Source organism: Emydura macquarii, unplaced genomic scaffold, assembly GCF_026122565.2.
Source record: "Emydura macquarii macquarii isolate MOO-44397 ecotype Brisbane River unplaced genomic scaffold, CSIRO-AGI_Emac_v2 contig_2988, whole genome shotgun sequence".
In the NCBI taxonomy this organism is placed as follows: domain Eukaryota; kingdom Metazoa; phylum Chordata; order Testudines; family Chelidae; genus Emydura; species Emydura macquarii.
The window spans coordinates 6,031,485-6,043,088 of NW_027133125.1; the positions used below are offsets into that span (position 1 = coordinate 6,031,485).

Here is an 11,604-nt window from a genome sequence, read left to right on the forward strand (position 1 = left end):
GCACGGGCCCAGTCGGGGCGGGTGGGAGTGGTTGGCACCAGCATGTTCCAGACAAGAGCACCTAGGCGTGGGGAGACCCAGCCAGCCCCCGGCAATGCCCCGGCGCTCCCAGGGGAGCAGGGCAAGAGGGGCCGGGGGGCTCCAGGCTGCGAGGGGCTGGCGGGGCCTGACGGTAGCTCGGCGCTGTCTGGCCAGCCCTCGCCCCCCCGCCCCCGCTGGCTGGCTCCCCCCAGGAAGCTCCAGCTGTCTGGGCTGTCACTCGGGCCGGCGGGGCTGGGCCGGCTGATGTCAGAGGATACAAATAGCCGGAGCCTGGGTCCCTCCCCGACTCCTCGGCTCCCGCTCGCTCAGCAGCTTCCACAGCCACCCCAGCTCCAGCCTCCGCCCGGCCTCCTCCGGCCGCCACCATGAGCCAGTCGTACTCCTCCAGCCAGCGGGTCTCCTCCTACCGCCGGACCTTCGGCGGCGGGGCCTCCCCGGCCTACTCCCGCTCCTCCCTGGGCGGCAAGGGCCTGGCCAGCGCCGTCTCCTCCCGGGTCTACCAGGTGTCCCGCGGCGCCGCCCTGCCCAGCTTCTCCACCGCCCGCGTCACCCGCGTGGCCCCGCTGCTCTCCTACCAGGCGGGCGGGGAGCTGCTGGACTTCAGCCTGGCCGACGCCCTCAACCAGGAGTTCCTGCAGACCCGCACCAACGAGAAGGTGGAGCTGCAGGAGCTGAACGACCGCTTCGCCAGCTACATCGAGAAGGTGCGCTACCTGGAGCAGCAGAACGCCCTGCTGGTGGCCGAGGTCAACCGGCTGAAGGGCAAGGAGCCCACGCACGTGGCCCACATCTACGAGGAGGAGCTGCGCAGCCTGCGCCTGCAGGTGGACGCGCTCACCAGCCAGCGCGCCCGCGCCGACGTGGAGCGCGACAACCTCCTGGACGACCTGCAGAAGCTCAAGCAGAGGTGGGGCGGCTGGGGGAGGAGACCCACCCCGGTGACCGGCCCTGAGCCCCGCACACAGCCTGGCTCTGCCGTGCCTGCCCCACGGCCCCTCCCCGCTTTGCTCTCTCTGCCTGGCTCCGGGGTTCCCAGCTCTCTCCTTTCGGGTGTCCCAGGCCCCAGGCCAGGCGGCGGGGAGCTTCCGAGCTCATCACGTCCCCGGGGGTCAGCACAGCCCTCCACTGGCAAGGCTGGGGCTGGCTGGAGTGGGGGCTTTCCACAGGGGCTCCCGGGGGCAGGCACCTTGCAAATCCGCTAGGAGAGCTGGCCCCGGCAGGGACAGGGAGCGAGGGAGCCAGGGCCCCCAGGGGGGTGGCTAGAATAACAGCAGCCTTGCAGACCAGGCCCCACGGCGCCAGCGGCTCAGCCCAGCTGCCCCAGTCTGGGCCAGCCCGGCCGGCTCTGGGTGCTGCAGACAGATGGGTACGACAGATGGGTGTTGCCAGCCCCCGCGTCCCACGGTACTTGTAACCCGCCGCCCCAAACCCCTAACCCTGCCAGAGCTCAATGTCCACCCGCCCCTGCATGGCACCCAGCCCTTGCACTCAGCACCATCCTGCCCCTAATGCCTCGGACCCGCCCCAGCAGTCTCCCACCCCCCGCCAGCCCCACCCATCCAGCGGGGTGCAGGGGGCGACGTGAGCCCTTCCCCCGGTGGTGACTGAGGCGCTGCGGGAGCCCCCTGCCCCCTGGGGCCGTCGCCCGCCAAGCCCAGCGCTGTCTCAGGGTGTCCGGCTGGCCCGTTCGCAGGGGCCCCAGTGCGAGGGGGGGTGTCCTGGGGTTGCAGGGAAGGGAGGGAACCTGGAGCCCCCTGCCCCTACCCAGGCTCTGGGCTCCTTGTCACTGGGCTGCTCCCCAGAGGCGCTGTGGGGAGGAGAGCGAGGTGGGGCCAGTCCCTGCCCACCTGTGGCCAGGCCGGAGGAGCGCAGCGTGATCTGCGGGGCAGCCCCTGGGTCGCTGGCCCTCTGCTTCCCCCGGCCCCGGGCATTTGGGGCCACACTCCCCTTCCCGGCGGCGCCTTTACACCGGGCAGGAGTGCAGAGCTGTGAGCAATGGCCCCTGCAACGCCCCCGGCGCAGGGGGTCCCCCCCACGGGCACAGAGCCGCCCCCACCGCAGACCCTGGCGCTGGGGCCATGCCAAGTGGGGGAGGCGGAGTGCGGCCCACCCCACCTTCCTGTCCCAGGCAGGGCCAGGGCCGTGCCTGCACAGCCAGACCACCAGCCCCACCGTGGCAGGAGTGTTGGCACGGTGCGCGGGAGCCGAGGGCGGCGAGCCCCTGGGCTGCGGGTGCCAGGCTCCGGAGGAGGGCCCCGGCATGCACCTCTGGGAACCAGCCTGCGCCTGGACTGACCTCCACAGCCACAGCGCAGGCGCCTGGGTGCCTAGGTCTGCCCCACCCGTTGGCTGGGGGGAGACTGGCCCGGCTGGGCTGCTGGAGCCCTGCTGCCCCCCCACGGGGCTCGGGCCCGATGGATCGGGCAACCATCGCCAGCCGGAACCGTGGGAACCCTGAGCTGGCGCCGGTCTGAGAGGGGAGACCAGGCCCAGAATGACTGGGACACACACAGGGAGCAGGGGGGCATGCTATGGGGCGTGGGGTGGAGCCCTGCCCTGTCTGCTATGGGGTGCGTGGGGGGACCCCTGTCCTGCCCGCTATGGGAGGAGCCCCACCCTGCCTGCTATGAGGCGGGGCAGAGAGTCCCACCCTACCCGCTATGGGGGGAGCCCCACCCTGCCTGCTATGGGGCGTCAGAGAGCCCCACCCTACCCGTTATAGGGGGAGCCTCGCCCTGCACGCTATGGGGTGCGTGGGGGGATCCCCGTCCCAGGACTTGGCTTTCAGAGAGCTCCATGCAGTCCCTGGGCTGCAGCTGGATGTGGCTGGCTGAGGCAAGACGAGCTCTTTGGGTGAACATCTGTGGGTCAGGGCGGGCACCCTGCCCCCAGGGGCATGGCCCATGCTCCGGACATGTTCTGAGCCAGGCCTATCCTGTCCCTGCTTCTGCAGGGCTGGCTGGGGTGCCAGGCGGGCACAGGCTGGGCGCACAGGGCAGGGGAGGGAGCGCCCAGGCCATGCCCTGCCCTGGCACCGTGGGGCTAGGCCAGGACCCAGGGGGTTCTTAGGCGTGAGCCTGGAAAGGGGCGGCAAAGGGGAGCCCTTCCGGGATCAGTAGCATAGGCAGCTTCCTGCCCCCATGGCACTGTGTGGGTCCCAGCCCCACACCCTGCGGGCACCACAGCAATGCCTAGGCCTGGCAGGGCGATCAGAGGGCAGAGCTGTGAGGGGGCTGGGTGGATTAACCCTGGGCGGGCAGGGAACCCCTCCCACGCGGCCGGATGATCTGTGATTGACCCCGACGGGTCCGTGCCCCCCCCGCCCCATCAGCCTCAGTGCGCCAAGACCCCCCAGTCTCATCCTCTGCCACCTTGCCCAGAGCCCCAGCCGGAGCATCCCTGGACTGGACCCACAGCTGCCTGGTCAGCCCCCTTTGCACTGACTGTAGGTCTGCCCCATGTACCCTCCAGCACCCCAGCTCACCGTCCGGGGTCTCTGCACCCCATGTCCCCCCAGCTCACCATCCGGGGTCTCTGTGCTCTGTGTGTCCCCCAGCACACCGTCTGGGGTCCCTGTGCCCCATGTGCCCCCCCCCTGCACACCGTCTGGGGTCCCTGTGCCCCATGTGCCCCCTCCTTCTGCACAGGAGTCCCGTGTCCCTGACTCTCAGCTCCCTGCCCCTCACCCATCCCTGGTCCTGTAGCCCCTTCGCCTGCCGACCCCCGGCCCCAGGCCCAGCTGTGCGGCGCTGCGCTGCGCTGCGCTGCATTGGCCCCGTCCCGTCCCGTCCCATCCGGAGGGTCGCGGCTCTGCCCCAGCCTGTTCCCCTATAAGGCAGGGGCTGGCGGGCGGCCCTGGGTGACTTCAGCCATTGTGCGGGGCTCTGGGCTTTGACTATAATAGGGAACGGGAGGATGGGCCGCTGGCCCCCAGCCAGCCCGCTGGGAATGCGGAACAAGGGGCCCCGTGGCAGCCTGTCTGCCCTTGCTTCAGCCCTCTGTCCGTCCGCCCGCCTGCCCCACGGACAGCCCCCTCCCAGCTGGCCCTGCCTGCCCCCGCCTGACGCCCCCTCTCCGCCCCCAGGCTGCAGGAGGAGATCCAGATGAAGGAAGAAGCTGAGAATAACTTGGCTGCCTTCCGAGCGGTAAGTGCCGCGGGCTGCAATTCGTGCCAGCCCTGGGGGGGCGGCCGCGGGCCAGGGAATTGGGATCCCTGCCCCCCTCCCCAGCAAGGAGTCCCCAGTCCAGAGACCCACCCTTGCCCGCTGTCTCCAGTGCCCCCCACAGCTCCCCCAGAGCCCTCCTGCACTTGGTGCTCTCCAGCGGGCCGGGCCTGCCTGGCACCCCCCTCGTAGCCCCTGGCCGCCCCAGAGCTCCGCTGAGCCGCACGGCGGCAGGTGGGGCTCCCGGGCCGCTCGCAGCGCAGCAGGGCCCCTGCCCCCTCCCAGCCAGCCAGCCCCAGCGGAGGGGCACCTGTGGGTTGGGCCGTGGCCATGCCCTGTGGGCACAGAGCAGCGTGGCTGCAGGGCCAGCGTGTGGGCACAGCTCTGCCCCCCCTCCAAGCACCTGGAGGCTGACCAGCGCCCCCCGCCCCGGCTCCAGGCTGGATGCCCCCCCCAGACATGGTGCCACCCACCCTATCCGGTGCCGTCGGCATCACGCGGCGCCTCTGCGTCCCCGCGTCCCCACCTCTGAGCCCGGCTCCCTCTCGGCCCCGGCAGGACGTGGACGCAGCCACGCTGGCGCGCATCGACCTGGAGCGGCGCATTGAGGCCCTGCAGGAGGAGATCGCCTTCCTCAAGAAGGTGCACGAGGAGGTAGGTCCATGGGGAGCCCTGCCCCCCGCTTACTGCTCTGGGTCCTGCCCCCCCAGTCATTCGGGGCCCTGCCCCACCCCCGGTTACTTCCTCGGGGTCCTGTCTTCCCCGGTTACTGCCCCCCGTTACTGCCCCAGGACCCTGCCCCCACCCCCGGTTACTGCCCCAGGCTCTGCCCCACCCCCGGTTACTGCCACAGGCTCTGCTGGCTGGGGCTGGGCCGCCACTTGGGACTGGCCTTGTCCTGTGTTCGCTGCTGTCCCGGTGCCGGGTGTGAGGGGCAGCGGGGTTGGAGCTGGGCTGGGGCTGGGCTGGGGCTGTGGGGCTGGGGTCGCTGCTCTGACGCTGCCCCTCGGCCCAGGAAATCCGGGAGCTGCAGGCCCAGCTGCAGGAGCAGCACATCCAGGTGGAGATGGACGTGTCCAAGCCAGACCTGACGGCCGCCCTGCGCGACATCCGCGCCCAGTACGAGACCATCGCCGCCAAGAACATCTCCGAGGCCGAGGAGTGGTACAAGTCCAAGGTGAGGCTGGGGGCAGGGCTGGCCCGGGGAGGGGGTCTGTGCTGCGCTGGGGGGCCGGGCTGGCCATGGGGGTGGCTGAGGGGGCTGGCCTGGGGAGGGGGGTGGGAGGGTCTGTGCTGTGCTGGCCTTGAGGGGGGCTGAGGGGGCTGGGCCGGGCTGGGGGCCTGTGTTCACACCACTTGCCCTGTGTCCCCGGAGCTGGTCCTGGCTCCCAGCCGCACCCAGTTTGTGCAGGGCCCCGTGTGGGGCAGGGCAGCGGCGCTTAGGGTCACAGCGGGGGCCCTAGGGCTGGGTCGCTGCCCGCCGGGGCCTGCTGCGAGTGCAGGGCAGCGCCAGTCCAGCGCCCAGCGTCCAGCGCCAGCCCAGCCCTCGCAGCTCAGCTGCTCTCTCGGCCCCCACAGGTCTCCGACCTGACGCAGGCGGCCAGCAAGAACAACGACGCCCTGCGGCAGGCCAAGCAGGAGATGATGGAGTACCGGCACCAGATCCAGTCCTACACCTGCGAGATCGACGCCCTCAAGGGCACGGTGAGCAGCGGGCAGGGCCGGGGCCGCGCCGGGGGGGGGGCAGGTGTGGACGGTCCCTGAGCGCGAGAGGCTGGAGCCGCGGCTCGGGAATCCCGGCTCTACCGGCGGGCACAGCCAGGGACGCCCGGCACCCAGCCCAATAACTCTGCCCCCCCCCAGCCTGGTGCCGACCCCCCCAAACTAGCACTGCGCCCGTCCCCCCAGCCCACTCAGCTGCACTGGGTCCCAGCAGCTCCCACAGGATTCAAAACGCCAACAGGTAACAACGTCCAGCCCCACCCCACGGAGTGACGACCCCCCCAGCCCTCTCCCTGTGCGGCGACCCCCCCATATACAGCCCCATCCCATATACAGCCTCTGCCCCATCACGGACCTGGAGGATTGGGGCCCCAGCCCCAGCCTGAGGCCCCATCCATGGGCCAGGCCCCGAGGGGTCTCGCTCTCCCTCCAGGGGAAGCCACGTGGCCTCACCGCCTGCTAGACCGGACCCCTGGGCCTGCCGCCCCCCCGCTGCGCCCCATGAGCTCCCCATCAGCTTTGCCCTTGTCCTGTGGGTTCTCCCCTGATAGGGGGGCCAGCCGCAGCCGGCCCTTTCCAGTGACCGCTGAGCCCCCGACCGCTGGCACCGTGTGCACCTCTGGTCCCCTGCCACGAGAGCAAACGGGCCCTTCCCCCGCTGGTAACAGTGCAGCAGACGGGAAACTGAGGCACGCACAGGCTTCCTGCAGCCATTAGGGAAAATTCCGGCCGTGGCCCCCTTCGGTGCCGGCTCTGACCCGGGCTGTCCGCACAGAACGACTCGCTGATGAGGCAGATGCGAGAGCTGGAGGAGCGCTTTGCCGGGGAGGCGGGCGGCTACCAGGACTCCATCGCGCGGCTGGAGGAGGAGATCCGGCACCTGAAGGACGAGATGGCGCGGCACCTGCGCGAGTACCAGGACCTGCTCAACGTCAAGATGGCGCTGGACGTGGAGATCGCCACCTACCGCAAGCTGCTGGAGGGGGAGGAGAGCCGGTGAGCGGCCTGGGCCCTGGGCCCGGCGGGAGACACGGGGGGGGCAGCTCTGCTCCGGCCCAGGGGTATCTGCAGCTCTGAGTGGAGGAGCAACATCCCATGGGCCCGGGTGGGGAGCTCCCAGCCTGCCCCTCAAGGCAGGGTGACCCCGGCCAGCCCACCCGGGGTTGGCAGAGCCCTGTCTGCGCCCGTGCCGGGGACTGACCCCTCTTCCTTCTCCATGTCCTGCAGGATCAGCCTCCCCATCCAGACCTTCTCTGCGCTCAACTTCCGGGGTGAGTGCTGCCCCCCAGCCCCGGGGGGGGGAGGTGTGTGGGGGGGGTGAGAGCAACGGGGGGCCCCACAGAGCGGACACGTCTCTGGCGGTGCCCCGAGCGTCGTGGGACGAGCCTCCCGAGCCCCATGGCAGGAGTGAAGCGCCCCTTAGCAGGCGCCACGGCCGGGGGGTGGGGGCGAGGCTGGCCCTGTGCCCCTGCCATGTGCTGCATGAGGCCCGCCCACCCCAGCAGGCAGCGTGGGAGCCTGGGCTGGGCGGGGACGTCACGGGGCAGGATCCGTGGGCTGCCCTGCGGTGGGGATGCCCGGTGTGAGCCATGGAGTGAGTGGGGGGATGCAGGAGGCGGCAGCTGGACCCTGCACCCGGGAGGTCCCTGTGGCTGCTGCCTGCCGGCTTTACCCAGGCCAGCCCGTGCTGGAGCCCCCGCCTGCCCCCCATGGCCCCTTCCCGGCTGATTCTCCGTCTGCCTGCAGAGACCAGCCCGGAGCAGCGCGGCTCGGAGGTTCACACCAAGAAGACGGTGATGATCAAGACCATCGAGACCCGTGACGGGGAGGTGAGCGGGCCGGGGGCTGGCTGGGAAAGGGGCTCGCGCTGCGCGGTGCACATGGGCCGGGGTGACTTGGCCTCTGGACATGGCTGTGGGGTGGGCGAGAAGGCCCCGCTCCCCAGGGGCTCCCCAGCAAGGGAGGGTGCTCTCGGCTCTGTGTGGGGCACTTGGATCTGCACTGGCCCAAGCCAGGGCACTCCTGGCTCCACGGGGGGTTTTTGGTGCTGCCCCGACTCCCCGGCTGGGACCCAGGCTTCCCGCAGCAGCGGGCTCCCTGCCCCCCATCTGCCCGGCCATGGCGTGGGCAGGCAGCTCGGCAGGCTGGGGCAGAACGGGGAAGAAGGATCCCAGGGGCAACGCCGGCTCGCTCAGCGCCCGTCCCAGCTACGCGTGCGATCCCTGGGCCAGTGTGCCCGGCCCCCTGGTCCCTGTGGATGGAGGGGATCTGGAGCCTGCAGGGAGGGTGGAGCTGGCCTCTTTCGCCAGCCTCCTGGGCAGCCTGGATCCCCCACCCAGTGCCTGGGGGTCCCTGCCAGGGCCCAGGGGCTCCTGTCTCACCGGGGCTCTGTCTCCCTCGTGCAGGTGGTGAGCGAGGCCACGGAGCAGAAGCACGAGATGCTGTAGACGGAGAGGGCCGGGCGGCTGCGGAGAGACGCGTGGCACCTTCCGTCCCCGCCGACGCCCCTGCCCTGCCACCCTCCTGCCCCAGCCCCTCCTCCATCATCCCCTCCACCGGCGCCGCCCACGGGCCCCAGGGCATCACTTCCCACGCGGCGGGGGTCCCCGCGTGCCCCATGCCCCCCACGCCCCTGCTTTCTCCTTCTGCTTCTGAGGTGCTGTGTTGGGAGCTGCCCGTGGGACCCCGGTGCCAGGAGCAGGGCTGGGCGTGGGCAGCAGGGGACGCACGGCCCCGGATGGGAGTCGCGGGCGGTGGTGGCCATTGCTTGCTCCCCTAGGAGCATCCCTCCCCAGTGCCCCCCTGCACTCACGCACGCCTCCCCCGCCCACACCCAGGGCACGGCCGCTGGGCCTGGCAGGGGTCTGTCTCCGCCCGGGCCCGGACCTCCCCGGAGCTGGCGTTTCTCCTGGGCAGATGGCAGTGGTGCCTGGCCGTGCCCAGCCGGGGGGCGGGGGAGAGCAGCTTGGAGGAGGGGAGACGGGGACTGGCCAGCCCCCCTCGCCCCCCAGCCTGGACCAAAGCCATGGAGCTGCCCCCAGTGGTGCCCACCCGGGGAGCTGGAGCCGAGGTGCGGGCCCCGTGGGATGATGGGGACGGGGGCACAGCAGACCCCTCCAGATGCTAGCGCTAGGGACAAGGCTGGGTGAGGTCTGCGGGAGGCTCCCCTGGGGTAGGACTGCCCCGAGGTCGGCCCCGCTGCATCCCTCTGCCCGCCAGGGGTGCTGCGGGGAGCCCCGGAGGCCAGCCGGGGGGCAGGGCGCGGTGGGACCCAGGTGAGACTAGAGAGGAACCGTGCAGGTGAAGGAAGCAGGAGGGAGAGCGAGAGAGGGACAGAGGCCAGGATGCCCCGCACCCCCCAGCTTGCCCCCGCCCCGCAGCGTGTACGTGACCCCCCCAGGCTGCTGAAATAAACAACGGAGCACGAACCCCGCCTCGGCGTGCTGGATTCCTGAGCCGGGCCAGCCTGCCCGGCTGTCTGGGTGCCCCAGGCCCAGCCCGCGCCGTTCGCCCGTCTCCGGCCCCGTCCCAAAGCGAGCCAGCCGGGTGGCACCTGGGCAGACGACACAGACTCTTCCCAGCAGGCTGCCCTGCCGGGCCCGGCGCTCCCGGCGGTGGATCGGCAGTGCCGGGGCGCCCGAGCGGAGCGTCTCCCTCCACAGCCCGGCCTGGCCTGGCTTGTCCCCGTCTCTGGTTGGGAGAGCAGCCCACGCTCAGAGGCCCAGTGGGCGCAGCCTGCCAGCCTCTCCCCCCCCTTCCCTAGGGGCTTTTTGCCTGATTTGCTCCCAGATGTGGCTGTGGGGAAGGCCCCTGGGGGGAGCCAGCTGTTGTTTTCTTCCCTCCTGGGAAGCTGGGTACCCAGGCTGGCTTAGCCGGGAATTGTTCTACCTCCCCCGCGCACCACAGCACGCTCGCGTCCAGGCAGGAAACAACCAACCCGAACAGGGAAACCGAGTCGTGCGCACCATTCCCAGCAGCTCGTCGGGCTGGGCGGGGTGCGATTGTTACCCGTCTGTGAGTTCGATGGGTAGCGGCGATGTGGATTTTGAAGCCTTTTTTAGCTTTCTATTTCAATGTTCAGCTGTGGGGATCAGCGGGAGTCGGCCCCCGGGGCAGACACTAATTACTGAGTGAGGTCGCTCTTGACAAAGCTTTAAAAGACGAATTGTCAGCATCCCATGTCAGAACACCCCAGGTAACTCTCCTTCAACCCAGCATGGCCTGTCTGGGGCGGGTCTGTCCGGCGAGGCCGAGCCGTGCTTGTGGTAGCAGCGATGGAGATGTGTCTCCTCGCTTTGTCAGTCTGGGGAAATCGACAGCTACCGACACTCACCAAGAAAAACCCAATCCTTCCACACCTACAGAGAACGTGGCAGGGCCCCAGCGCCTGCTCCACTCCCTGGAAGATGGGGCTGCCCCAGGCTGGGACCCCGGCAACAGACTGGGGGGATTTTTAGAGACCTTACACTGTAGAAGCCAAGAAAGGGGTATGTCACGGACCTGCAGGATCGGGGCCACGGCCCAGCTCGGGGACAGTCTCTGGGAGGCCCTGTCAGTGGGCCAGGCCCCCAAGGGGTCTCGCTTTCCCTCCAGGGGAAGCCATGCGGCCTTGCCACCCCCCGCTGCCCCCCATGAGCTCTGGTCAGCGCGTCCCACGGACACAGACCCTGAGGGAGACGTGTCCCATTCCAGGGAGCAGCGCGCCCTGCGCCAGCGTCTGCAGGGACACGCAGCCGGGCGGGTTTGTTTGTTCATTCGCTGGGCACAGCACAGGCAGTCCTTGGGGAGCCCAGAGAACTGCTGGTTAAAGCATCGTCCGTTCTGCTCAGCCCAGAGCCCAGCCCAGCCGTAGCGAACCCCGTGCTTCAAGCTCTGTCTGTCTGTCTGTCTGACCACCTTTGTCAGACTCCAGCTGGGGGCACCGACTTCTGCAGCAGCCAGCTCTTATCCCCAGCTGAGCGCCCACGTCTGCCCGTCCGTCCTTTGCTCTCCCTGGGCAGAGGTGGGAGATCCTGCTGATCGGATTTGCCGCTGTCTCCTCAAATGCGCCAGAGGCTCAAATGCTCAGAGGCTGCAGGCCGGCCGGGGAGCTGGCACCTGGCAACTCCTGCAGGGGCAGACTGGGAGGAAGCTGCCCGGGGCAGAAGGGGCAGCACACGGCTGAGGCAGAGGCCGTCAGACAGGCCAAGGTGGGAGCCGCCCAGGGACGCCGCGAGGGGTCATGGGGCGCAGGCTGGACGTGCAGGACGGCTGTGAGCTGTGGGTGTGCGGGGCACGGACCGGGCTGGCGGGCGGGAGTCGGGTTTTGTTCGGATTCCTTGTTCCCAGGCGGGGGGGCTCTGAGTGAGGGGCTGGGGCGCTGAGTCACAAGGGGGGCAGACGCTCAGTTGGCCCACGCTGGCACTGGTGGTGCTGTGCTGGGCACACCCAGGGGGCACACCCACCGGTGCTGGGGTCCCCGCGGGACCAGGGAGCACCTGCAGGGCCAGGCGGAGGGGACGGCATGGAAACACAGCTGGCGGGGAGCGAGCAGAGGCAGCTCCCCCGTCCACCGGCAGGTAATCACAGCCCAGGGCCTCACACTCCCTGCCCACCTCCAGCAGGTGCCAAGGTTCTTGGCCTAGGGGTCGGGAAAGGGCCCCTCCAGGAGCTGGCTGTGGGGCCAGACCAGGCCCCC

The 11,604-nt window shown here is 70.3% G+C and overlaps 1 protein-coding gene across 1 annotated transcript; it reads left to right on the top strand.

Moving 5' to 3' along the window:
• The first annotated feature begins 316 nt into the window (after window positions 1–316).
• Window positions 317–9,355, top strand: DES (desmin). Its single transcript, XM_067570069.1, has 9 exons — window positions 317–949; window positions 4,127–4,187; window positions 4,764–4,859; window positions 5,221–5,382; window positions 5,784–5,909; window positions 6,703–6,923; window positions 7,155–7,198; window positions 7,674–7,756; window positions 8,333–9,355. The coding sequence occupies exons 1-9, from the start codon at window positions 408–410 to the stop codon at window positions 8,372–8,374; spliced, it is 1,377 nt and encodes a 458-aa protein (XP_067426170.1). The 5' UTR covers window positions 317–407; the 3' UTR covers window positions 8,375–9,355.
• Window positions 9,356–11,604: the final 2,249 nt, after the last annotated feature.

What these genes read in the sequence shown, in the direction of transcription:
- DES (XM_067570069.1), top strand. Translation starts at nt 408, where the DNA reads ATGAGCCAGTCGTACTCCTCCAGCCAGCGGGTCTCCTCCTACCGCCGG. An exon ending in ACTTGGCTGCCTTCCGAGCG is followed by an intron (nt 4,188 to 4,763) that starts GTAAGTGCCGCG and finishes CGGCCCCGGCAG; the next exon opens with GACGTGGACGCAGCCACGCT. An exon ending in AGGAGTGGTACAAGTCCAAG is followed by an intron (nt 5,383 to 5,783) that starts GTGAGGCTGGGG and finishes CGGCCCCCACAG; the next exon opens with GTCTCCGACCTGACGCAGGC.